The sequence below is a fragment of the Glycine max genome, chromosome 17 (assembly GCF_000004515.6).
Source record: "Glycine max cultivar Williams 82 chromosome 17, Glycine_max_v4.0, whole genome shotgun sequence".
Taxonomy (NCBI): Eukaryota; Viridiplantae; Streptophyta; class Magnoliopsida; order Fabales; family Fabaceae; genus Glycine; species Glycine max.
Window position 1 is genome coordinate 13,938,146 of NC_038253.2, and position 26,399 is coordinate 13,964,544.

Below are 26,399 nucleotides of genomic sequence, written 5' to 3' on the forward strand. Positions count from 1 at the left end.
TGTAAATAATGCTTTCTTACATGGTGATTTGAATGAAGAGGTGTACATGATGCTTCCTCAAGGTATGTAGGTAGCCAAGCCTGGGCAAGTTTACAAGCTGCAAAGGTCCTTATATGGACTAAAACAAGCTAGCAAGCAGTGGTATACTAGGCCATCTTCCTTTCTGATTTCACATAGGCACAAGCAGTGTGCTTCAAATCATTCTTTGTTTCTCAAACATAGATTCAACACTATCACTACTCTGTTTGTTTATGTGGATGATAATGTTTTGTTAGGCAATGATTTGATTGAAATACAAGGTATTACAGAGTTGCTGGACAATGCTTTTAAGATAAAGGATTTAGGTGAGTTGAGATGCTTCTTAGGTTTTGAAGTAGCCAGAAAACATGTTGGTATCAATTTGTGTCAAAGGAAGTATGCCTTAGACATTCTCAGTGATGCTGGTATGCTTGGATCTAAGCCAGCATCTACTCCATCAGATTATGCTCTACTAAGTTGCATCAACAATTAGGAACTCCTCTTTCAATGGAAGATGCTTCCTCTTTTAGAAGGTTAATTGGAAGGCTGATCTACTTGACTAATACAAGACCAAATATCACTTATGTTGTGCAACATCTAAGCCAATTTGTTGTTGCTCTCACCTCAGCTCATCAACAGGTTGTTGTTCAAATTCTCAAATATATTAAGGGATCCCCAGGAGTAGGGATTTTCCTTTCTGCTGTAAGTAAAATTCATTTAAAGGGGATTAGTGATTTTGACTGGGCTAGTTGCATTGACACCAAAAGAACTATCACTGGTTATGCTATGTACATTGGTGACTCATTGATTTCATGGAAATCCAAGAAGCAAGCCACTGTATCCAGAAGCTCATCAGAAGTCGAATACAGAGCACTAGCCTGTACCATTTGTGAGCTACAATGACTTACCTATCTGCTGGAAGAATTTAAAGTAGACTTTGAGCAACCTGCTACTTTGTATTGTGACAACAAATCTGCCTTTCACATAGCTGTGAATCCAATGTTTCATGAAAGAACAAAACATATCGAGATTGACTACCACATAGTTCGAGAAAAAGTGTTAAGTGATCTTGTGAAGTTGCTTCCTATTCCTTCTGCAAATCAATTAGCTGATGTTTACACTAAAGCCCCAATGCCTATTGCTTTTAAATTTCTGCATTCCAAATTAGGAATATTTGATATCCATTCCTAGTTGGAGGGGCTCTTAGTGTTAGTTAGCTAGTTAATTAGAAGTTAGTTTAGTTGGTTGGAACTAGTAGTAGTTAGTTTAGTTTGTTGAAAGTTAGTTGTTATTGTAAATGATTATATATATAACCATCTGTACAACTTTCAGCATTGATTCAACATACAGAATTCCATTCATCATTTCCTATTTTTTTTTTCTTCCTAACTTTTCTTGCAAGCTTTCTTGTTTAGCTCTGCCTTCAACAATGACAGACATGAGGTTTATGAAGTGGGAGCATCAAGCATGACACAATTGGTAATGGATGACTCGAAAGCCATTAAGCCATTAATTGTTCCAGCAAGCATTGTTACTTTGATTAAGTTTGATTGGGAAAATTTACTTACAATATATTTAAATTTATCTTATCATATAAATAGCAAGTGTTCGAGAAAATTTATAAAAATAACTAACGATATGTTTATAAATTATTTTTAACTTAGTTCAATAAATTTTTAAAAATTGATTATAGCTTATAATTAACTTATTTAAAAATAGTTCAAGTCTTTGGTGAACTTGGAGTATCTTCTAATCATAGAGAATAATTTTTCGAAATACTTTAACATTTTTTTACATATATTCCTTCATATATATAGATTTAGAGATCCAATTTTTTACTACATATTTAAGAGGATGATTAATTGTCTTATAATACTCTAATGGGTGTGAAAAAAGTGTTGTAGATATTTATGTAAAAAAAAGTCAGTATTAAAAAAATACTTGTCTAAACAAATCTAAATTTTGTTATCTAATATATATTTGTCATTCCAATAACAAAAAAAAAAAAAAAATTGTCACTCAGGCTGCAAATTAACAAATTTTGAGGATAACAAAATTAAATAAAGCAATGAGCCAACGACAAATCTCACTATCAATAATGAAAAAAAAGACTTAACTAATTATCATAAAAAGGACATATACTTATAGTTTGTTATTAGAGTATATAATTTGTCTAAGAAAAAAATTAACTATTGTAGGCATTAATATTGCAGGTATTAATTCTTAGTATAGTACATCATATTAATTAATGATTTTTTTATATATATTATAAATATTTTAAATATTGCATAATTTTTTACGGTAAATATTAGTGTATGATATATTATATTATTAATGTAAACTCATAATATTTGTAATAATAATTTAATTTCTATTAGATAGACTATACCGACACAAACAAACCTAATGCTTAACATTTTTTTATCTATTAATTAGTAAATGACATTTTCTTGTACTGAATAAATATGTTGATCATTCTCGATCATCAATTGCACTGCAAGATGGGAATCCTTTCCACTAGTGAATCACTGCATGCATATATCTTTGAAGTTTAAATGACCTGCAGACTTGTATAAAGTGAAAAAATGGAAATCATTAATGTGTGGCCCAGGCTAGCTAGCAAGTAGCAACATCCCTTTCCAAAGTGAATTAATTTATATATAGTTGGCCTTGAAAGGGCTTTCCTCATTTTGATCACTTCCCTTTACTTGTACCAACAATATCACCACCTTGTATTATAAAGTTCCTGCATAAAATTGATGATCAGGTATCTATAAATGAGTCTAGAATTATTCTAGGGAGAATATAATGAAGGAGCAAGGTTATGATCCACACCCTGTAGCCAAGGTTGCCATCATACTGATGTTCCACGAAAAGAAACTCCATTATTGTGTCACAAAATGTGATAAAGTTCTATCCTGTGACGTGTCCCTGCATCACATTACAGATGAATGTTCACATCACCATGTGTTTAATGCAACAACACTCACATTCGAATTCAACTTTTAATATTATCAAACAATGTTTAATTATTTGGTAGGACTAATTAAAACAAAATTTGATAGAATTTGAAAATGCCCATTTTTAATTTCCTGAATTAGAGGATTTCTAATAGAATTTGATAGGACTTTAATTATTTACACATTAATTTTATAGTTTGAATTATGTGTGCGTGATATTTGGTTTCCTTAATATTTTTTAGCCATTTTTAAGTCTTATTTATAATACCAAGCAAAGTTGGTCCCTCTATCAATTTTCTTCTATTTATAATCTTCTAACTATCATTTTATATTCAAATATTTGATATTTATGGTTGATTTAAGACATAACATAATTTTAAATGATTAAAAAACAGAAATTTAGTGAAATTTTGAATAATTTTGTAGAATGTGATATTAGGGTTTAAGAAAAACATTTGATTTTTTTAATTTTACTTTTAGTGAAATTTAATAGATTGGTTGGAGAGTTTTGATTAAAAAAAGTCAAAAATAATCGATGTTTAAAGATTTCTCAATATATATATTACATGGTCCAAAAGACAGTGAGACGCTACAGCTGCACCCTTTCCATGTGTGCTGATCGAAGTAGACGCAGCATCTTCTTTATTAAATATTAATGCTTAATTCTTAGAGGGCTTTGGCCTAACCATTTGAATTCGGTATCCCTTTAATTTATCACGCCACTTTACAGCTAAGATGACATTATGTGCAACATTAGCCCTTTCTTTTTGGGTCTTCTTGCTGTTGGGGACTTCCATTGATTTTCATTATGGACAATATATTTAAAGCTATAAATCTCTCAAATTCTCTTGCACATATCTCATGTAAGAACTAATGTTTATTTTTCATTTATTATAATAAACTATTAATTTAATTTATTTCTTCAACAAATTTGAGCTAAGATTATGTTGATCTTTAAAAATATAATGTGCTGCTGGGTATGAGCTAAGATTATTTGTGTGAAGGATGTGATTAATTGACAACATGTATTGAGTTTGAGGAAAAGATCTAGATCAATTTTTACAAAACACACGTGAAGTTAGTAATGCAATTAAAGTCCACACGATAGAATAGTTCTATAGTGATCCCAAAAAATTAAATTTGGTAGAGATACCTTAAAATCTTGCCACAGAGCCAAAGGCCTTAAGTCTAAAGAGAGTATAGAATTTTTTTTTTGGTACATAAATGTATAGAAATGTCTAGCCTTCAAAAATTAATGTCAATTTAATCACTTAATACAATACATCAAAATAGATCTTTAAATAAAACAAGTCTGTTGGTAACAAAAAAATAACAAAACTAAATTAAGAACTTAATTTATATACCCTTTCAATGTAATTCTTTTTACACAAACATTCAGTGAAATTTCATAATTTTATATCATCATCCTTTTCATTAATATGATGTAGTAACAAATAGAATTCTCATCTATGAAAGAAATTACTAACTAGAACCTACCAACATAGGAGAGGGCTTTGCTAGTCCACTTCTTGATCTTGATTTTTTTTAAAAATTATTTTTCCACCAAAGTGTATTGCTATTTACTTTTGTTATTTATCTCAAAGAAGAGATGAGATAGATGCATAAAACTTTCCTTTTGGATTAAGAATATCTATAAGAAAGGTAAAGGAATATTTGTTCTGAGATTATAAAGGGGCTTAAGATTCTTTTTGTCAGGAAGGGAAGATAATTGTAGTAGTTTGTAGTCTTTGGTTAAGACAATGAATTATTGCTAGGAAAGATGATATGCATTAACTAAGATAGCTAGGGAATAAAGGCTTATGATGATGAATATTTCCTAAATCTTGTAGACAACTAATATAATGTTCCTTGGGATGATATTATTTGGTCTTCCAACCTTCTTGTGAATTAATATCATCTAGTGTGACACAATAAGTATATCATCCATCATTCGTTTATTCTTTGATTGCTTATTTGGAAGAAAAAAAAAATTCTACTCAAGATCACGTATGCAATTATGGCATTATTTAGCCGATAAGGTGTGCGTTGTGTAATAAAATGATAAAGAGCTTGAACAGTTTATCTTTTTTTTTTTTTTAACCGTTTATCTTTATATTGCCACTTCTATGATAAGATATAACATTTTTTTTGTACGGAGTATACCATGGGTCAACAGAAAGTTGAAAGGGAATCCTCCAATAGATGACTACTGATTTCAAAAGTTAAAACTCTATGCAACTTAATAGCTAAGTTGATGTTTACTACTGATAGAATATTTTTGCTCCTTTTAAATATCTAAAAGTTAAATTTTAGTCTCTCTAAATATGTCTTGAATTTTTGTGTAAATTTTTTTTCACTTTTACTCCCTCTAAAATATAAAAATGTGATTTTAATTCCCACATATGACACCACTAAGTTAAATGGAATGAAAATGCTATGAGATAGATAATAATGTGATAATTCATTAGTCACATCAACAATTAATCCAAAATTGTTTAGTGAGAGATGAAATATTTTTTTTTAAAAAAAAGAAAGTAAATTACACAAACCTCTCCTAAGTTAGGTTTAAAGAAATTACATGCCCATCTTTTATTTTTAAAAAATTTACACAAACTTTTCATGAGATTTAAGAAAATCACAAACAACTCCCCTCATTTTTAAAATGTATATAGATTTAATGTAATTATTGTTGGTATGGAGTTGGTTCAAGTGATTTTGTGTAATGAATCATTGATGACTTGATTGTGGTAATTTCATTTGCTTTCTGAAATCTATAATTGTTGATTTGGCTTGTTGTTTTGTTGAAATGAGGTTGGTTCAATGGTTTTGTTACTCAGTAGTTTTCATTTGACTTATAGGTTTATTGGTATGGAAACTTGATTAAGTTTTTTGCAACTTGATTTTTTTTATTCAATTGTCTCATGCTTGAAAGGAGAAAGACAAAGATATTTTTGGCAAAAAATACTCATTTAATGTCATGTGCATTGACTTTTTACTATCAAATGTTTATATCACATTTAGAATTAGGAGAGTTTGTATAGGTTTTAAAAATTAAGAAGAATTATGTGTAATTTTTTTAAATCTAAAAAAAAAATTGTATAATTTATCAAAAGAAAATTTTATCGAAAATTATTGGACTAACAACATATCAGGCATTTATATCCTGTGCTCTCACTATTGCATCGGACACCTCTCATTACATTTTGGAAAATCCATTAAATTTATATTCCAGAATAAACTTTCTCAAATATAATAAGAGGAACAAATAATAATCAGAGATTCAGAGTGCATGATACAATTGTTTACTGTTCAGCTTTTAATTGGGTCAGAAAAAGGAGTTTCCAAAAATTCATTCTAAACTGGGCCTAACAATCCATAGCCAGAAGAAAGCCCAATTATGCTGTGCACACCCTGCTTACTGAACTGAAGCGATGATGGTGTTCTGTCCTGTGTTGAAGGAAACGTCGAAACCTGAAAGCGAACCATGCCAGAACGAGAATCCACCAATGGTTACTGCAGCAGTGGCGAAGAAGACGGTGACGCCGCTTGGAGAGCAGCAATCGATTCCATTGCTCAAACCACCACCTATGTCGCTTCCACCACCAAACACAATCACCCAAATCATCATATTGATGATGATGACCACAAACCCAACACACAACAGCTTAAGCACTACCAACTCAAGGTCTCACTTTCAATTTCTTATTTTTCTGTTTATAGGTTTGTGTGTGTGTGTGTGTGTGTGTGTGTGTGTGTGAGAGAGAGAGAGAGAGAGAGAGAGAGAGAGAGAGAGAGAGAGAGAGAGGGTATGTTAAAGTTGCCAATTAGTATTTTTAAAAATAAAAAAGTTGGGAATTTGCCCTTTTCTCTGATTAGCCATGCCCTCAACACAAAATGTAGATTTGTTTACAAAGTTTGCATCTTTTTGCAAATGGGGCTAAAATTAGTTTCATGGGGTGGTTCAATTTCTGAACATGTGGCCTGCTTTGTTGCAGTTGCAGAACTTTTTTTTTTTTTTTCTGGTTCAAATTATTTCTCATCATTTCGTTACAACTTTACAACTCTCAGCTTGGACTTTTGCTATGAAGCTCTGATTATGTGGTGTACCTTTGTCCCCATTTTTTTTTCTGGTCTTTCGTTTCGATGGTATGTATATGTATATATATACTGTGGATGTTCTTGACAGGCACAAAAGCTTCTGAATGAAATATTGGAAAATTCAATAGAGATAGTGAGAAAACCTGTCCCTGTCGTGGATGAGGATCCCGAGAGCAATGAATGCGGCATTCGCTTGTTTAAACATGCTCAGCCAGGAATAGTGTTTGATCACGTAGGTAAGTAAGTGTGTCTTACCATCTTTGGCTTAAGTTAAGATATATCTGTTGTTGCAATTGATTGTTATGCCTATAAAGGGTTGATTTTAGATTTGGGGGTAGTTTTGTTTGCTTTTACTTTGCTATGGTAACTTGGCTTTATGTGGTAATTTTGTTGGTGGTGGCAGTAGGTCACTAGTCACCATTGTTCTTGACTTGAACATGAAAAATTTGAGAACTACTCTGAAATATGAAAAAGCTGCATTGTGGTAAAAGCAGCTTCTGGTGCTGGTAGTTTGGTGTTAAGCAAAAAAAGTACTACTTTTTCAGAATAGTGCACACGCACCCATCAGCGCCAGTTGTTAAGAAAGTGGAGCCCAGATCAGCATGCCATGCATCTCTTTTTTTCACTCTGCAATCTTTTGTTGACATCAGAGAAATTCAGAAGATTTGAATTTTTTTAGCACCGCTTTGTGATATATATTGCTGTGTGATACTGCAATTGCAATAATCCATTCGCTAGGTCGTTAACCACTGAGGAATTTGTCAGCCATTGTGCGCTAGTCACTAGCCATAGAGCAGCATGCTTGGGGCCTCTGCCATGACTTGTGGTAATGGTCTTTCTCAGCTGGTTGGCCAACTTAACCAGAATTACTGGTCCAGGTTATCAAGTGGACCATGTAATTATGAAGTATGAAGAAATTCAGAGTTATACTAGCACATATTTATAAATAAACCATTGTAGTTGAGTAAAGTAGTAAAAAAATGGTTTACTGGTTGTGAATTGTGACATCTTCTCGCAAGTTATTGGTTCGAGGAACTGAACTGTAAACACACCCTTGAAGGTTGAATTTGATCCCACACATCTTGCCATGATGTGGCGTCTGGCCTGGACTGGAGCAAGACTTATATTTATTTTTGACATTAGGATCTATTAAAATGAGTTTAATGATTGAAATTCTAAATAGTCTATTATAAATAAAACATTGTGCAAAAGGGTTAAAAAATTATTAACTTTGTGATGTTACCAAATTGCATTTGTATGTGTGACTTAGGCTTTTACATTATATGGCTGCAGATGAACTCCAACCACCAAGGAAACGGCCTAGACTACTTCCTGGAGGAGATATTGATGAGAAATCAAAGAAGGTCTAATAGTTAATTACTTAATTAACCTAAAAATGTCTTTGTGCATATTGTTTCTTTTTTGTATATATATATTTGGTTATTTTCTTAATGATTATGTGCTACCTCAGCAGTTTAGAAAACAGATTAGATCTGTTGCTGTTAACGGGATAGATATAATAGCTGCAGCAAATGATGCATACAAGAAGTCATTAGCTAGACTAGAAGCTAAAGATGCCGCAGCAAAAGCTAAAGCCAAGAGAGAAGAGGAAAGAATTGAAAATTTGAAAAAGATTAGGGGAGAAAGGTGGCTACCTTCCATGGCCAAGGAGATGCAGGTTAAAATTCGACACTGACATGTTATGTCTTTCCATGCTCTTAACTTCGATGCTAGTTTTATGTGTAACTCTATAACTGATTAGCTTTTTTTATTTGTTAGTTGAGCACTTGAGCTTGTTGTACACAATAATTTTATAGAATTATAACTTGGTTATGAATTTTTTTTTCTTCTTTTTTCTTTAACTTAACTATTCTGTTACATTACCGTTCACAAGTTCACATATTGAAATATCAGAAAATGTTTATCAGTTGCTGTGTACTATAAGGACAGAGGCACTTTTTTCTCTCTCTCTAGTCTTCAGATCAAGACACCTGAAACGTTTATTTCTTTTGTTCCGCGGGAGTGTTTTTGGGTCCATTAATTAGTCTCTTGAAAGCAGAGTGAGAGTATATATGCTTGGGCTTTTCTATTGACACTTCCTATTTACTAAATACTGCATTTTCTTATTATAAATACCTTTATACCAAAATTACCCTTTATATATAGAAAGTTATAAACCCTATTCTCTATATCCCATCTCCGTTGTTCTCTAAATAATTTCCCCCTTTCCCTTTTTCATCTATCCAAGGTTTTAAATTTTAACCTTATTTACATTGCATTGCACTCCTATGTTCAACTTCACTATTTCAATCTTGATAATGTGTACGACCTGTATTCAATTTCATTATACAAATATAATCATTTTGGAAACTATTTTTTGAAACACTATTTCATTTAAAAATAAAAATGTGTTTTGGAAAGTAATTTCCAAAATGCAATATAATCACCGTTTCAGCAATACTTTTTGAAATATTAACAAAAACAAAAGTGTTTCAGAAAATTATTTCTGAAGAGTTTAATACTTATGTATTAACAATGTAAAACAGTTTTATCCAATCATAAATTACTATTTGAATTATTTTAAGATAATTATTTTAAAAGTCAACGAACTTATCATATATGATGGATTGTAATTGAACGACTGTATAAATTTTTTTTACAAATGTATAATTCTTCTCTTAGGTAGTCCAAATGTGTTTACTATAAAGTTGATGAGTTGATTAGGCTTCTTGGAGTAAAGATATTGGAGAGTCATGATAAATATTTGGGTCTTTCCACCTTATTGGAAGATCAAAAACCCAAATTTTCAAGTTTTTTCGAGATAGTATTGATCAAATCAGTTGTGCAATTTATTCTCACATATGTGATGGATTGTTTCTTGCTACCACAATCCATTTGCCATGAAATTGCAAGTCTGACAGCCTGCTTTTATTGAGGAGGAGATGCAGATGGAAGGAAACTCCATTGGATGAATTGGAAAAAAATTGTCTAGGAATAAAAAACAAGAAGGATTGGGCTTTCCTTTTGTGCATTCTTTTAATTTAGCCTTGCTTGCTAAGAAGTGGTGGAGACTGATTGTCCAACCTGTTATTTTCCAAATAAATCAGTGTTGGAAGCCTCACAGGGGTACATACCAAGCTTTATGTGGTCTAGCATTTTCAATGCCAAATGGATAATTGACGAAGGCACATACTGGAGAGTTGACAATGGACGTGATATAATGCTCAACTTACCTGGGTGCAAAATTCCACCACATGAAAGCAATTTCGTAGAGGAGAATATGAGGGTTGCGAACATCATAAATCCTGAGTCAAGCTAATGGGATACTAGCCTGTTACGTGAACTGTTAGCATTTTATCACAACATGTTCAGACAAGACAACAGATAGAGTTCATTGCACATACCCTCTCTTTACTCCACTAGTTTCCTAAGTAAATGAATGGATTGAATTTTGAATGACCCAACTTTTATAGTTTATGAAGTCTATTTGTAATTGTAATAAATGTAACCAAATCATCACCCCAACATGCAATCCGTTAAATCCAATCAAGGGAAGCCCATAACCAGCACATATTTGTTTATTAGAGGGTTTGAAGATTTTCTAAACTTTACTCTTCTGCTTTGGTAAATTCCCGTTTTGCATTGCCCCATCCCTTGTCCTGTCCCCACTTCGCCCTGTCACTGATTTCCAAAATCCAAAGTCTGGTTTCGTTGAATAAGATAAAACTTAGGAAACATCGCGGAAGCAACCAACGTCTCTTTTATCTGCTGCCTGCAAGTTCCCAAAGCAAACAACAAGAACCCTCAGCATTGCAATATTATCGCTGTTCAAAGATGGCGCATGTGCTGGCAATGGTGGTGGACGGTGTTGGAGGCTTCGTCAAAACGCTTTGGGCTCTGCAAGAGCGGCGATGGTCTTACACTTTCGACGCTGTGGCCTCTGCTGCGGTGTCCGTAACCATGGCATTGGTGCTCTGCTTGTTGGCTATTCGTGCTAGTTATAGACATAGACGAGGCGATATGTTATTTGCCTCTTTCTGATGTTTCTCTTCTTATTCGCTCAGCAATTTTCATCAAAAATTCTGAATTATGATATCAATAAAGATGGATTAGCCGTGTTTTATTCATCATTGTATTGTATTATTAGTTTGGCTAATCCCTGAATCCTAGCTAAATTAAGTCTATTTTTGCGCAAATGTAGATCTGCAATTCCATATCGATATCACGTCGTTGTTCTATAGTCATGTAGTATCATTAATGATTCACACACATGACACATCCACGGCATGAACAATGCATGAAAGGCATATTCGTAACTACAATCGGATAAGGAAAGGTGGTAGAGTACGGTTTCTTGTTAATCCATCTGCGCATTTGCTAGGGCGGTGCGCCCACAATTTTCTCTTTCTTCTGGATGAAGTGAACTAAGCATTCAACTTGCAACTCCCTGCCAATTTTCCAAATTAAATAGTCAAATGCCGACTAAATTCGTTAAATTATGCCGCACATTCAATGATCCATGAACACAGGGCTTTGCCCAACATCTTGATTCACTAATAGTAATACTTTCTTCCTAGGTGCTGTACCAAGCTGCGCTAACTTCTTAGTCCTTCTTCAAGGCTCTACCTTTTTCTTATTTTGGACTAAAGCAGATGCACAGGAAACGATGATTTCCTTACTGCTGGAAGGGAGAAATTATTACATGATTTGGGACTACCATGGTCCCAGCTAATCTCTACATGACATATTATCGAGTGCTATCTTTTTTTTTTTAATTGAAAAACTCGACTGTGTCACGTAAAGAATGATAAATATGGAGGGAGCAAGTTTTTATGTGCCAAAAATTACATTTCACACAACATAACTACAGGTTACAAGAAAGGGCCCTTTAAAGCAATTAACAAAGAAAGGCTTTAAAAATGAAGTCAAGCCCGCAGGTATCCGTTCTCCTCCAAGTAGGATATCACTTCTTCAGCCATATCACTGGGAGACTTACAGTCACTTCCTTTCTGTTGTAATACTATCTGCAAGATTAAGAAGGCTCAGTCTTATGAAATGAAAATGAAAAGTGGAATCAATACAATGAAAACAGGAAAACAATGATTGAGAATCCCAGAAATGAAAATTCAGCAGAAGTTTCAAAGGAAAACTGGGAGTCTCGTTTACTACGACATCTGGTTTATATGGTAAGCTTATGATCTATCTATCAAACATTAGAGAACCCAAAGAAAAGGAAAAGAAATTAGAAAATGAAACAGAGTAAACTACCCCATCCAGAAGACAACAAATTTTCCCTCAACTTTTACACCATTTTTACACTGGTTAATGGTGACTCAGTTATTCATTAACAAATTGTATGGTTAATGTCGATAATGATTCAATTATTGGTTCACACAGGGTTACTACATATCAGTAACAGATTTTCTGTTCCTTAACCAAATTATATAAAGTATAAACCAATAATTGAGGCATTATTTAACATGTGTAAAAATGGTAAGAAAATAATGCCAACAGGCACAAAGCAACAAATACACACCTCACAACTACACGGTGGTTCATATGGATCATCTATACCAGTGAAACCTGCACAATACCAAATAAATAATTCAGTCCCATCAGGAGAAATGATACCCCCATGACGTTGATTAGAAAAAGAGAAAAATAAACACGATATATGTAGCTGTAGCTGAACTATTGATGTTAATGTAGTTGGATAATGAATCCAACAGTACATGATACCAAATTAGATTACAAGCAGTAATATGAAAATTTATATCACAAAACCTTTGATCTTTCCAGCTCGAGCAAGCTTGTAGAGTCCCTTTGGGTCCCTAGCTTCACACACATGTAGTGGAACATCTATGAAAACCTGCAATGTATAAGCATTGTGTTAGCTATGATTTATGAAGAACCACTTCTAGTTCTATAATTGTACAACATCCTATTAGCATATGCCAAACTACGTGTATTATTTGGATCACCAAAATAAGAATATTACCTCAATAAAATCTCCTTTTGAAAGTAGTGCTCTGCATGCATCTCTATCCTTTTGGTATGGTGATATTAAACTAGTGATGCAAATAACACCAGCATCTGCAAAGAGTTTTGCCACCTCACCTGAAATTTTTTAAATCGTGATGCCTGACTATTAATAAAACAATATATGATTGGAAGATATTGGGGGAAAAATTTACTAAAGCAAAATAAGAAAAATATAGATAAACTCACCAATCCTTCTAATGTTTTCAGAACGATCTTCTGCTCTAAAACTAAGATCCTGGTTTAGACCATGCCGAATATTGTCACCATCAAGGATGTAAGACAGTTTTCCTTTGGAGTGCAAGCTTTGACTCAGAGCACATGCAATAGTGCTTTTTCCTGCAATCAATATAAATGATTAATGAGTCTGGAATGGAGGGCAGGAGGGATGGAGTAATGGTATCTGGATTCTATTCTAGAAGAATTCAAAGTAATGGTGTATCCTGATATATGTAGAAAGTAGAAACTCATCACACAAGCTTTCATCTCATTCATCTGTAGAATTATATTTGATAACAAACATGAATTGCTTCAGCCAATGCCATGCTACAAGTTACACATTTTCAAGATATCATTACAAAATTTTAACTTGTATGGATTTTAATCTATATATAAATATAAAATCACCAAGAGAATAAATTAAAAATAAAAGCAGATGTTTGCAGGCAATCTAGCTGCTGATACTAATACATTATGTTAAGAAATCAGGGAAAATCATAGTAAGCATAATTCGACAAGGATCTGCCATGTATTACACTCCATACCTTGTATTAGATAAGCAAAGAAAATTAATTCTGACTGGGTATCTGATCTAGGGCAAAAACAACTGCAACTTTTATTTCACATGAACAAGTGTTAAACTAAAGCTGAGTGAGCTTAAACCACAAAAGTAGTAGACCTTGGTTGTAAGGTAGGCAGGTGAAAATTTGCACTATGAAGATTCAACAGCATAACTTTCTATGGTAATTTTTCAATGCCAATACATACTCCATATAGGAGATATACTAATTTATTTGATGGAAAAATAGTAGAACTATGTGTTGGGTGATTGTGGGTGATTGTAAGTGCCTATTATGGGTCTATATTAGCATATGCCAAGATTAGTTACAAGCAATAGGTCTGCAAGTCGGCCTCTGCATTATCATATATATATTCTGGAAAAATTGAAGAGTAATTAGTGTGTTTCTTTGATGACTTTCATCATGTCAATTGTCAGGGAAAAATTATCAATTGTAGCTACAAATAGATTGAAGAAATGAGGTGGAGAAACAAGACACTGCAACATTTGAACTGTAATTTGTACAACATAAACAGTGACAAAAAAAGGAGCATAAACTGAAAAGAATGGTCACTGTTTCTGCCAATCATTGAATGTAAGATATCAGACAACATATAACAAAATTACATGAAGCCTACCAGAGGAACAAACCAAATCACCAATAGAATTTAGAATCCTAGAGGAATAGGAAGTGTGGACTCTATTCTTCCTCACAACCATGCTCTTGATTAATTGAACTAATCAGACATTCAGATACAATAACTATCCAAAATGCCACAAACCTAGAGGAATAGGAAGTGTGGACTCTATTCTTGCTCACAACCATGCTCTTGATTAAATGAACTAATCAGACATTCAGATACAATAACTATCCAAAATGCCACAAACCTGATCCGCTGAGGCCAGTTAGCCATATAACACAGCCTTGTTGCTGAAGCAGCTGCTGTCTATCTTGTTTCTGAATTGGACAGTCATGCCACATAATGTTTGTCGAGTTCCCAACATTTGACATCTGGGTGAGATTTTTACCTAGTTAGATAATAGATTGGTTAACTTTGAACAATTTGAGCCCTAATTCCCTCAAGAATCATATATTCATTCGCTTCAAAGGTAGACATTAAATGAAGAGGCAAAAAAATGTCAACTATTCGTACATATGCATCAAGATTCAATCCTCACACAATAATTCAACAAAATCAACGAGACTTCCAGTTCCACTCACACAAAATTCCACAAAGAAATCTTCTGTTTCAGTTAACCTCAAGAAGACTCAAATTAACATTCCAAGCCTTTAAAGACGAATAGGATAAAAAAAGTAAAAATCACCATTTTTCTTCCTATTTTTTAAGAGCACGATGAAGATGCTTACCAGAAAAGTCACCTTAGTAGGCTTTATCAGCTATCAAGAACCACTCAACAAGAATCTGTTCGTTTTTTCTTTTGGGCAAACAGATGCATCAGATTTCAAATTGAAGATTCGGCACAACAGAAATGAAAAAAAAGTTGCTTGCTATATCTACACGGCACTGAATTATGATTATGACTCACGTAGCTGAGGTGTACAAATTTTAAATGGTTCAACACGAATCTCTTACTTCGCTGTCTTTTCCAATAATTATTATATCGTTGAATTTGTTTGCGCGTGACCAAATGAAACAGACGCATTTTTATATATAATAAAAAAAAGATTTAAGATTAAAGATTCCGAATGTATCAAAATTCCTCCCTGCACGGTCTTCTATGGTATAAAGAAGCTCGTTGAAAATTACCCATAATAACGACACTTAAACATTTGCATTTCAGAAAACACATCAATTCCAGATTCCAGATTCCAGATCTTGTTTGTGAATTGAAAACTAAAATCGCAGTACCAGAAAACGAAGATGTACGGTCCTCTGCGTTAGAATCCTCCTTCGCCGTAATTGGCTTGAACCAGTCATCGATCAGAGAAGCACTTACGCTTGCGTTCTCCTTCGCCCTAATCGGCTTTGATTTTGCACGGAGGACGAGGACGAGGCCTCGGCGGCCGCAGTGCAATCCAGTGACGTTGATTCCGCGGAGCTTCGGAAACCCTAGCGACTCCGCCGCCGGCGACGGGCCGCATTCGATGTTGCGAAAGATTCCGGCGTAGCAGGGCTGTCGCAGAGCCTTCGCGGTGGTCATCTGCGGCGGAGGAAGAAGAATCAGGCGGCGGAAAAAGCAAAAAATGAGAGAAAGTGAGTCTCTCTCTCCGTAACCGTTTTCTGTTATGGGTAATATTTATATTTATACTTTATAGTATAAAGCTTAGTGCGGATTCGATTTGGCATTACTCGTTAGCAATAGCGAAGGCAATGAAAATTGAAAGCAGTGTCGGATAAATAACAAATATACACTTGACGGTATTCGCCACCCTTGTTTGTGTTTGGTTCGATATGGAAAAATAAAGCTTGTATAAACGTTAATAGTAGTATATTCAGGGTTAAATTCTATTCCAGCATTTTCTTTTTCTCTTCTTTAATGAAGAAAATATTAAATAATTTTAAGATGTTAAATACAGTGAGCCACCGTGTGTGCATAAATATAGCTTGTATAAATATTAAAATAGGTAGGATTTTCTTTTTGTCCAATATCATACACTATGAGTATATTTTAATTTATTAAGCCGCATGTGGTGCATGACTAATACTACGGGTAGAAAAAGATCAAACTGTTCGACAAAGACTTATGATCTAGTCTACATCAAGTCCACATCATGTCATGTATTTTTAGGAAGTTTGTTTAAGGTTTTTACTAAAGTTTATTTACTTAAACAGAGTCTATGTTCAAAAAACTTTTTAGGCCTCATAACAAATTAACCTATTTAAAAAAGTTATAAATAATTATTCATTATTTGTTATAAAGAACAATTATTCATTATTAGTATTAAATCTTATATTTATTTATCTTTTTAAATGTTAATCATGTCCATTTACATAAAAAAAAGAATGTCATATTTAAATACCTTATTACAAAATATATTTTAAAATAAGATAATTAATGTTATATACAAACCTTAAAATTATGTGTATATCATATAAATAAGTTAGATTTGATTTTTATAAATTATTATATACATATTTTTATCTTTATTTTATTGTTAAATTATCACAAAATAGATCCTTAGAATAAACTTATAAATCATATCAGACTTTTATATAGGTAAGACACATGTTATTTAAAAACATTTTGAAGGATAATCAAGTTAGATTATAACCATATACTTTTAACTCGTATGTCCGACAAATCCTAGTTCAACTTAACCTATTTTTACTCTCAGTTGTCTCTGTCATAAAATAATTTTGCACAAGGTAAGAATTAAACACAAATTCTCTTACTAAATATATGTAAATGCAAACAGAATCTTATCTCACTAGTTAATCCTTTAAGTTAAAATAGTAGCATTTTGAGAGTTAAATTCAATTCCAACATTTTTTTTCCTTTAAAATGAAGAAAATATTTAATATTTTTAAGATGTTAAATACACTGAACCGCCTGGATGAAAAAATAAAGCTTGTATAAACATTAACAGTATTGTGAGAGTGAGAGTTAAAATGTATTTTAGATTTTTTTTCTTCTTAAAAAGTATTTTATAATTTTCATATTTTTAAGATGCTTTTTTACAGCATTTTTAAGATGTTAAATACACTAAACCACATGTATGAAAAAAAGATTTCTTCTTAAAAAAAAGCTTGTATAAACATTAATAGTATTTTGAGAGTTAAATTATATTCTAACGTTTTTTTTCTTCTTAAATGAAGAAAATATTAAATAATTTTAATATTATTAACATGTTAAATACATTATACACTGAACATCATGTTTGAAAAAATAAAAGCCTGTATAAACATTAATAGTATTTTGCAAATTAAATTCTACTTCAACATTACTTTTCTTCTACAGACTTAAATGAAGAAAATATTTAATATTTTTAAGATGTTAAATACATTAAACTATCATGCACACGTAAGGAAACATAAAAATTGTATAAACATTAATAGTATTTTGATACTTAATTCTATTTCAACATTTTTTCATCTTTTTAAGTGAAGAAAATATTAAATATTTTTATGATGTTAAAAATTAAATACACCACATGTATGAAAACAAAAAAGTTTGTATATATCATGTTGAGTGTTAAATTCAATTTCAACATTTTTTTCATCTTTTTAAGTGAAGAAAATATTAAATATTTAATTTAATTACTTATTTAGTTCTTACACTTAACTAACCTTCACATTTTTTTCCTTCTTAAATAAAAGAAATATTAAATATTTAATTTAATTATTCATTTATTCTTTATATTTAAATGAAGGAAATCGATACATCATGAATATCATCACCCCAATACAAGAGTAGTTAGGTTATAATGTCAACCTATTTACCCACCCACTATATACAACTAAAAGAATAGCCTATGCTAGAGTAGTGCAACTACTACAACTAAAAAAAAGAACTCATTAAAGTATGCTTCATATTATATAATTTAAGTTTTTTTAAAAGTAAATTACATCAATATATCATACATATTACAACCAATATATTATATTATTTGTTAACCACATAATTAATTAACATAATATTATTTTTTTAAAATGATATATGCAATTAGAATTGTATTTGATATAAAATAATAATGATAATAACAATACTTTTGTTATTTATTATTTTGTTTAACTATGCAGAAGGAATTCTCTCAAATTAATATATCCATGATAATTAATATGTAACTTTGATAAATAAGATATAAAAAAAAAGACAAAACATATCTAATACATGAATACATTCAAATTAAATTTATTTTAAATATAAAATAGAATGGGACGTAACTTTTTTACAGAAAAGTGGGACATAATTTTAAAAATTAGTTCATTATTTATTAAGAATTGAAATAAAAATAAAAAAACAACTTCAGTACATTTTGTCTATTATTAAAAAATATTAACACAAGTGATTCGATTATACTTGAATATCTTAATCAAAGTCCGAGATTCAATTTCAAACCTCGCATAAAGTCATGATTGAAGATACCAATGTACCACAAAAATGGATTGATCCTGTGAAAAGAATAGTATTTAGGTGTCAAATAGAATTTTCAAATACTTTCCAGAATAAACAAAAATCACACAAATTACAGAATACAAATTTTCCGTATAACAAAATTCATAAAAGAATGTCTGGATTGAATGATAACGAACTTGAGTGTTTAATTCAGTTTTTTTTAACAAAAAATAATAAATTTTATTAATATTTTAAAAAAAATAATTCTATTGGAGAATGCAATAAGCGAGCTCTTGGAAGTTGGATACAATGCGTCCTCCACCAAAACAATCAGCAAATCAGTGTGCTAATCAGTGTGCGCAGTGTGGATCTCATTTGCGATGGCACACCAATTACTTTGTGTCGAGTTGTCTATCAATGCAAATAACTGAAAGAAGATAAAAGACTAATGATAATTTAATTAGTAGTATATTTCTGATTTTTGCATTTAAATGAATTAAAATAATAATTTTCTTTTTTTACGGAAGAATTAAAGTAATAAATTTAATGGGTATATTTCTTTAAAAAATTAAAAATCTATTTTTGACAAGTGCCAAGGTCTCAAGAAATAACTTCTTCTATACCTCAATCCATACAGATTTTAGAAAATATTTTAATTTATCAATGTGTTTGTCGTCTAATTAATGAGTTTTAATAATGAAGAATTTGAATTTTCATCTTCTCTCCTTACCACTTTATGTGTTTGAGAAGAAAATATCATTAGATTGACATTTATTTGATTTTTTTAATCACTTTTCTCTACTTATCTATTTCTCATTTCATCTTCTCTCCACCTATTTATTAAAACATTTTCTTTTTTTTAACAAAGGATTAGTTCAGTTAGTTGAGTATGATATATGAATTGGTACAAACTTTCGATTGAAGTAGATCAGTAAGTCATTAAGAAGAGTTGGATAATAATTCTTAATCGATTATGACTTTTTTTGCTAAAGAATACACAAGTTCTTAAGTTCTAAAAATATACCAGAGTGATTAACTTTTAGAAGCTTTGTTAGTAGTAATATTCTTTGATAGTATTTTGTGTAAAATAATTTTCTAGTAAAAATCATACAAACATATTCTCATATACTGGTTCAAAAGCTACTCAAGAACGGTTAGACTCAGGCCAGGTAGAATATGTTTTTATCTTTAATTTTTGTGAGTAGGAGTTGCTTCTAGACTTTGAAAGTAGTTTGAGAAAACTTCTCATAATTTTTTGATAAATATATAACTTTTTAAAGCCAAAGTTCTCAAAATAAAAATACAAAAACAGTAAAAAGATAAAACACACATGATTTATACTTAATTCACCCACAATCTTAGATTACATCCCATTCCTATACTTATATGATTTTCACTAACACAAACACTAAATATGATACTCTTTCTTTACTAAAGCCTCCCCATGCGGTTACACTCAATATTCTCTAAGTACTACTTTCACGAAATTGTTAATTAATTAAATTAAAGGAATGTACCTACTTGTTAGGATTTAAAAGCAGCGCCATGAAAAGCAATTCTACATAGCTAAAAGGATCATGAAAGACAAAACAGAGAGTCAATGAAGTTTCGCACAACATACACGAAATGGATTATTATATAGTTATTATCCACTAAATTAATTATATCATAAGATTGTTTAATCGTACAATAAATTTATAAAAGTTTTTTCTTATATTATTCTTTATTATGTCAATTATTTTTCTCTTCTCTTACTAATTTTTCTCTTTATTATACATATAAAATTTTATACCAATACAATATTTTTCTCGTACTATTTGGCATAAATGTATAATCATATTTTGTTACTATAATCTATTATTCTGTTTTTTCATTTGCGTCAAAATTTATTTTTCTATTCAAAATGATTTGTTTTCATCAAAGTAGTTTTTTTTTTAATCTGTACTCTTGTTTTATTTTTTAAAAAAAATATCACGAAAATAATTATAAATTAAATTCCAAATTTTGACTTTGTTCATTGTTATTTTTTATGATCTTCAAATATTTCTTTGATTTATAATTCATTCACCTATCTTAGTTCATTTGTAACTTCGAATCTATTTAAACAGTCATAAATTTTTAAGTCAAATTAAAAAGGGAAATAAAATATATTTATAATAATAATTATGTATAATGAATAATTTTTTTATTACTTAAAGTAATATATACTGAAAAAAATTCCAGCAAAAGTCATTGAAAAAGAAAATAATAAATATATTTCCAATTATCATTTATATATAAATATCATTTTCAATAAAAGAAAAATAATAAAACATTTATTTAAATTAGTGGATAATTTTGTTCATAAATATTACATTACACTTTATAATTTGTTATTATGGCATCATTTAACAAACTAGAAAAAAATTAGAGGTTTAATTCCAAAAAATAATTTTGTTTTCATTAAAAGTTTAACAAATTAATCAGAAGTTTAATTCTTTAACTCTGGAAACAATTTTTTTTTCAGCTGCCACAACGTATAACTTCAATAAACATCTATGATTCAGTTAGCTAGTTTTTTTAGCTTTAAGTTAAATATAAGCTACTTTTCAACTTAATTTTAATTATTTTTTAAGCTGAAAGATAGAAAAAACATAAAGCAATAATAAAAAAACACAACAAAATTAATTGTCAAAAGTAATGAACATGCTTCTTGTCAAAATATATAGTGTCATAATAATATTTATGAAAAAAAGTGACAATAATTATTTTAATAAATTATTTTTAACTTAGTGCATGATTATTTTAATTTTCTTAAAAATGTGTTTATTTTATTGAAAAAATAATTTTTTTAGGGGAAAAAATTAGTTATATCAAGCATAATTACACTTTTAAAATTTATCTTAGTACCCTTAAAATTTATATATAAATTATATGGTCTAAAATATTGATAGCTTCTCAAAGTACGTTAGTCCTACATTTTATTTAAAGAATGTATTTCTTTTTAACTGTGTTAGAGCATCTTTAGACATGCTTAATGAGATGTTTATTTTGAGATATTATTATTTAGCTTTTCTTTACCATCAAAAGAAAATTTAATTAAGCATCATATTAACCTGCTTAAAATTAAGTTTTATTAATTCTATAAGTAACGGCCGGTAACTTATGCTTGAAAAAAATTGTATTGTCATTTAAGAGTGTGTGAGTTGCTTAAAACTACAATAATAATAAAATGTTTATATATGAATTACTTAATTATTTATGAAAGTTAATTAACAAAAAGATAAAAGATAAGAAATTAAAAATAATCTCCCCTCATGCATGCATTCAATCAAGTTGACACTGAATTTGGCACCCGAAACGCATTCTTGAGTCCAATCATCAACCTCTGCCGAAAAGTCCCATTCTTCACACTCCCAACATTCTCATCCGTCACAAAATGGAAACTCGCCGAACGCTCTGACCCCAACACACTCACTTGGCACTCTCGTAACAACACTCTGTTCATGCACCTAACCTCTTCTTCAAGGCTTCGAATGCGAGCATCTGTGGAATCCATCATTGTCTTTAGTTTCGCCGTTTCGCGCAAAGTTGCGTCGCGGTAGAGGAAGTCCCCTAGCGTCATGGAACGACGTCGTTGTCGTTGTCGTTGTCGTCGCGTGTTGTTCTCGAATCGGAGTTGATGACGTTGTGCACCAGCTAAGGCGATGGAGTGGCGAGTGTTGAGATGTTCTAGCATCACCGCTCGCACCACCAATCTCAACGGCATTCTCGGGTTTTGAACACACTCTACCAAGGTCTCACTTGAAAGCTTGGTGCAGTCTATGGAGTTGCATATTCCACTCCTCTCTTCCTCGGTTACTTTCTCAAACTTGTTTTCCTTCACAAATATATATAAAATCACCAAACATATATAAAGTCAATAACCCTATATCTAACAACCATTTTAACGTGTCGTACCTTAAGATACAGATCAACCATCTTATAGAGGACGTCGTGGCTCTCCTCCAATCTTCTACCCATGGATTCAGCCACGATTTGAAAATCTCCTGGCTGCATTTCATTCACGTCGTTTAAACGACTAACGCCGTGAACTGAAACGAGCGCTTCAATGCATCTGCTAACGAGACACGCCGTCGTTTCGGCCTCCGGAAGTAACAGCATGCAAGAACGGAGAACCGTTAACGCGTGCTCTTGGTTAGTGCCAACGACTTCGCGGAAGCGCGTTTCCGCCACGTGGCTTAGGCCGTCTCCTGCCGTCATTCCCAGTAGCTCCGACGCCGTTCTGATTACGGCGACGTTTGCTGGCGTCATTTGGACTTTGCCGCCGTTGTAACAGAATTCCGCTACGGCGGCGAAGGTCTCGGCCGTTATGTTTAACGGCGGAGAGAGAGTGAGGTCTGAGGTTTCCGTTAGATGGCGTTTTAGGTATGAGCTTTGTGATACCACGCGGTCCTGAATATAAGAAAAAGTAAAAATCGAGAACATGTATATAGTTTCATTAACAGCGCAAAAAGTGCTTCACTTATTCGTAAGTAATTGTTAATCATTGCTAATTAATTAATTCAATTAAAGGAATGTCCCTACGTGTTAGGATTTAAAAGCAGCACCATGAAAAGCATACATAACTAAAAGGATCATGAAAGACAAAACAGAGAGCAATGAAGTTTCGCACAGCATACACGAAATGGATTATTATCCACTAAACTAATTATATCATGATTGTTTAATCATACAATAAATTTTTATAAGTTTTTTTATTATATTATTCTTTAATCTTTATTAAGTCAATTGTTTTTTCTCTTCTCTTCATATTATATATATATATATATATATATATATATATATATATATATATATATATATATATATATATAGAATATTGTGCCAATACAATATTTTTCTCGTACTATTTGGTATAAATGTATAATCATATTTTGTTTCTACAATCTATTAATTATTCTTTTTACAATGTTGATGGGGTTTGAGACATAACTCCAATTTTCATATGAAGTTTGGTTGAGGATTGTGTAAATATCTTGCGAACACTAGCTGTTCGGTATTCTCATTTGAGTAGGGTTTATAAAAGGAAAGGAGATGGGATAGATTTTAACTTGGTGGTAAGCAAAAAGAAAATGACTTGCTGGGGTTCCTCTAGTTGTTAGGTATAGGAAAATGACAATGCTCTGTGTTTTTAATGAGATGAGAACTGTTCAACCATATATAAGTGGCTGATACATGCATGTGTGTTGAATTGACTATTAATGTATGCATTTTAACAGCATTAAGAGCTGAAATGATGAAAAATAATGGTAGGTTATTTTGCCTAGCTAGAGTAGATTCATATACCCTGTTCATAGGTTATTCTCCTTTTAATGGGTCCTTAATCATGCAAATCCTATCCTATATAATCGAAACAAAACATGAATTTCCTCTAATGTCACTGCCGATAATCTAGGTTGTGTTTTAACTTTCAAACAACCGCCAGTAATTCCAAGTAAGAAAATTGCAAATTCAGCCAACAATTTTTCTAGATTACATTACTTGCAATTTTCTTAGATAATATTGTAATTATGTTAATTAATTTGTTATTACAAGTATACAATTCTGGATGCGGGTATGATTGTGTCTAACTAAGCATAGAAGGCTCATGATCACCCATACAATGAAGTTGTTACAGAAATTGTTTTGCTCCAAAACAAACACTATAACATCAAGCAAGGCAACAACTCGTGAAAAATGAAAAAAACACAAACTTATTAAGAATTTAGAGAAACACAGGGATTCAAGAGCATATCAAACAACAAATCACAATGGTGAATCAACAGAGACCTTGTGTAGACGAAAACATATTCCTTGAACTCGTATCAAGACATCTGTTTCGCGGCCGATTTTCAGAGACCTAATTAATCGAATATTTTTTTTAATATATATGAGAAAAAATATAACTGAAATCAGTGCTGGAAACTAATATATGAAGAAAACTATATAGTATGAGAAAAATGGAATGCTAATAATGGAAAGAAGGAATTATTACCAGGCCTTTACTCTGGAGTGGAGAGATGCAGAAGAAGAGGAAAATGATGGTGAAGGGGAAGAAGGAGAGGAGTTAGAGGAAGAAAACTCGCATTCTTCCTCGTAGATGGTCTCAACTACTGCCCCTAATTGATTCAAACCCCTCATCTGTTTCTCTCGCTTCTCTTTCTTTGAATTGAATCGCTCTTATGCACTATGCACAGGACACACTTCTGAAAAGATTTTTCAATGCTTTTATTATAATCATATTCATAGGTATTGTTATTCACTGTAATAAGATCAATAACGGGTGAGAAAACTGGAAATAGCAGGTGTCCCTCGAGTCTAACAGTCAGAAATTTGACCTTGGGAATGAAAAAATATATATTAAAAGAAAAACACTTACCTTGTATTTTATTTTTTATGAGATTCTTTAAAAAAATAACGGTTGACAAAAATTATAATAACATCACGTATTCCCGGTCCAATATTGAAATTTCGATCTTCAGAATGAAAAAAATTATATTAAAAGAAAGAAAAATATTTATTTTATATCTTATTTTTTTCAGAATTATTTTGTACCAATCTGAAAATATAAAAAAAATACTATAATAAGAGCATTAATCATACAATCGAATTTTTTTTTATCATATTTTTATTTTTAACTCTTTAATCAATACGCACCGCTTAACATCTACCTACTAAGGTTTCGGGGAGGTCATAAATATTGTTTGGGGGTGGGAAGGAAACTTAATGGCACATGTGAGACTCATAAATGCTCACCTTAATTTCGCCCTTCTCTCTCTTTTATGTTTACGTGAAAAATACTGTACCATCAACTTCCTCGGATACCCAAATTCTATAGCAGGATAACATTTGCAACCAAATAATTCTTCAATATTATTATGTTTCTCACTTTATACAGAAAACTCTATGTAAGAAAATTTGTTGATGTTTTGCTTTTTTAGTATAGCATGAAGATAACCGATTGATAAAATAAATACTACGAGTCATAACCAATTTCTTGTTTCTTTGTTTACTCTCGATCGAGTCATGCAGTAGTAATAAGTAAGGTATTTTTAATTGAATCAAATTATTTCAAAATTTTAAATTTTAAAAAAAACTGAAAATCAATTAAATTGATATTGTATATAGAAACTTTTTTTTAATTGTAATCTAGTTTGATTTTCAGTTTTATCATTAAAACTAAATATATTGAATAAAACTCAACTTTAATAAATCAATAAATTAAGCATAAGTAATTAATGTATTAAACTTAAAGTTGAATTGTTTAAATATTGTTCGAATTTAAACTTTGACAGAAATAATATTTTATTAGACTTGGAAAAATTTATCTACAACTATTTTATAGGTGAAAAAAATAAAATAAAAAACTAAAATAAATTAAACGTTTTTTATAAGTTAAAATTAATTTATACACATTAATTTTTTTATAAAAAATAAGTATATAAACTGACTTTAAATTTATAAAA

The 26,399-nt window shown here is 31.2% G+C and overlaps 4 protein-coding genes across 12 annotated transcripts; 2 read left to right on the plus strand and 2 right to left on the minus strand.

The window, feature by feature from the left end:
* Window positions 1-525: 525 nt before the first annotated feature.
* Window positions 526-921, plus strand: LOC102663736 (uncharacterized mitochondrial protein AtMg00810-like). Its single transcript, XM_006601405.1, has one exon. It carries the CDS (start codon window positions 526-528, stop codon window positions 919-921), a length of 396 nt encoding a protein of 131 aa, XP_006601468.1.
* A 5,420-nt stretch (window positions 922-6,341) lies between these two features.
* Window positions 6,342-8,921, plus strand: LOC100306325 (uncharacterized). Of its 2 annotated transcripts, none has more exons than XM_006600061.4 (4): window positions 6,342-6,663; window positions 7,165-7,312; window positions 8,370-8,440; window positions 8,548-8,909. In XM_006600061.4, the coding sequence occupies exons 1-4, from the start codon at window positions 6,463-6,465 to the stop codon at window positions 8,770-8,772; spliced, it is 645 nt and encodes a 214-aa protein (XP_006600124.1). In that variant the 5' UTR covers window positions 6,342-6,462; the 3' UTR covers window positions 8,773-8,909. The 2 variants fall into 2 exon arrangements, with proteins under 2 accessions (XP_006600124.1, NP_001237057.2); NM_001250128.2 differs by having other exon boundaries at window positions 6,418-6,663; window positions 8,551-8,921.
* Window positions 8,922-11,487: 2,566 nt separating this feature from the next.
* LOC100500116 (adenyl sulfate kinase 1-like protein) lies at window positions 11,488-16,333 on the minus strand. Of its 8 annotated transcripts, XM_041010867.1 has the most exons (8): window positions 16,206-16,296; window positions 15,765-16,056; window positions 14,782-14,922; window positions 13,305-13,454; window positions 13,075-13,193; window positions 12,861-12,945; window positions 12,613-12,659; window positions 11,488-12,100 (listed from the first exon to the last, which is right to left on the minus strand). In XM_041010867.1, the coding sequence occupies exons 2-8, from the start codon at window positions 16,054-16,056 to the stop codon at window positions 12,002-12,004; spliced, it is 933 nt and encodes a 310-aa protein (XP_040866801.1). In that variant the 5' UTR covers window positions 16,206-16,296; the 3' UTR covers window positions 11,488-12,001. The 8 variants fall into 8 exon arrangements, with proteins under 8 accessions (XP_040866801.1, XP_006600143.1, XP_040866802.1 ...); XM_006600080.4 differs by lacking the exons at window positions 15,765-16,056; window positions 16,206-16,296 and adding an exon at window positions 15,263-15,755 and having other exon boundaries at window positions 14,782-14,905; XM_041010868.1 differs by lacking the exons at window positions 15,765-16,056; window positions 16,206-16,296 and adding an exon at window positions 15,048-15,253 and having other exon boundaries at window positions 14,782-14,905.
* A 5,783-nt stretch (window positions 16,334-22,116) lies between these two features.
* On the minus strand, window positions 22,117-25,231 carry LOC100815132 (BTB/POZ domain-containing protein At3g49900). Its single transcript, XM_003549961.5, has 4 exons — window positions 24,929-25,231; window positions 24,724-24,793; window positions 22,852-23,346; window positions 22,117-22,771 (listed from the first exon to the last, which is right to left on the minus strand). Exons 1-4 carry the CDS (start codon window positions 25,072-25,074, stop codon window positions 22,223-22,225), a joined length of 1,260 nt encoding a protein of 419 aa, XP_003550009.3. The 5' UTR covers window positions 25,075-25,231; the 3' UTR covers window positions 22,117-22,222.
* Between the last annotated feature and the right edge of the window lie 1,168 nt (window positions 25,232-26,399).

Coding starts and splice junctions, on each gene's coding strand:
- LOC102663736 (XM_006601405.1), top strand. CDS start 526: ATGGAAGATGCTTCCTCTTTTAGAAGGTTAATTGGAAGGCTGATCTAC.
- LOC100306325 (XM_006600061.4), top strand. CDS start 6,463: ATGCCAGAACGAGAATCCACCAATGGTTACTGCAGCAGTGGCGAAGAA. Junction 6,664..7,164: donor TTAAGCACTACCAACTCAAG/GTCTCACTTTCA, acceptor TGTTCTTGACAG/GCACAAAAGCTTCTGAATGA. Junction 8,441..8,547: donor TTGATGAGAAATCAAAGAAG/GTCTAATAGTTA, acceptor GTGCTACCTCAG/CAGTTTAGAAAACAGATTAG.
- LOC100500116 (XM_041010867.1), bottom strand. CDS start 16,056: ATGACCACCGCGAAGGCTCTGCGACAGCCCTGCTACGCCGGAATCTTT. Junction 13,455..14,781: donor AACTGGCCTCAGCGGATCAG/GTTTGTGGCATT, acceptor TATTGATTGCAG/GAAAAAGCACTATTGCATGT. Junction 13,194..13,304: donor TGAAAACATTAGAAGGATTG/GTGAGTTTATCT, acceptor AAAAAATTTCAG/GTGAGGTGGCAAAACTCTTT.
- LOC100815132 (XM_003549961.5), bottom strand. CDS start 25,074: ATGAGGGGTTTGAATCAATTAGGGGCAGTAGTTGAGACCATCTACGAG. Junction 24,794..24,928: donor CACTCCAGAGTAAAGGCCTG/GTAATAATTCCT, acceptor TCGATTAATTAG/GTCTCTGAAAATCGGCCGCG. Junction 23,347..24,723: donor TATGTTTTCGTCTACACAAG/GTCTCTGTTGAT, acceptor TCTTATATTCAG/GACCGCGTGGTATCACAAAG.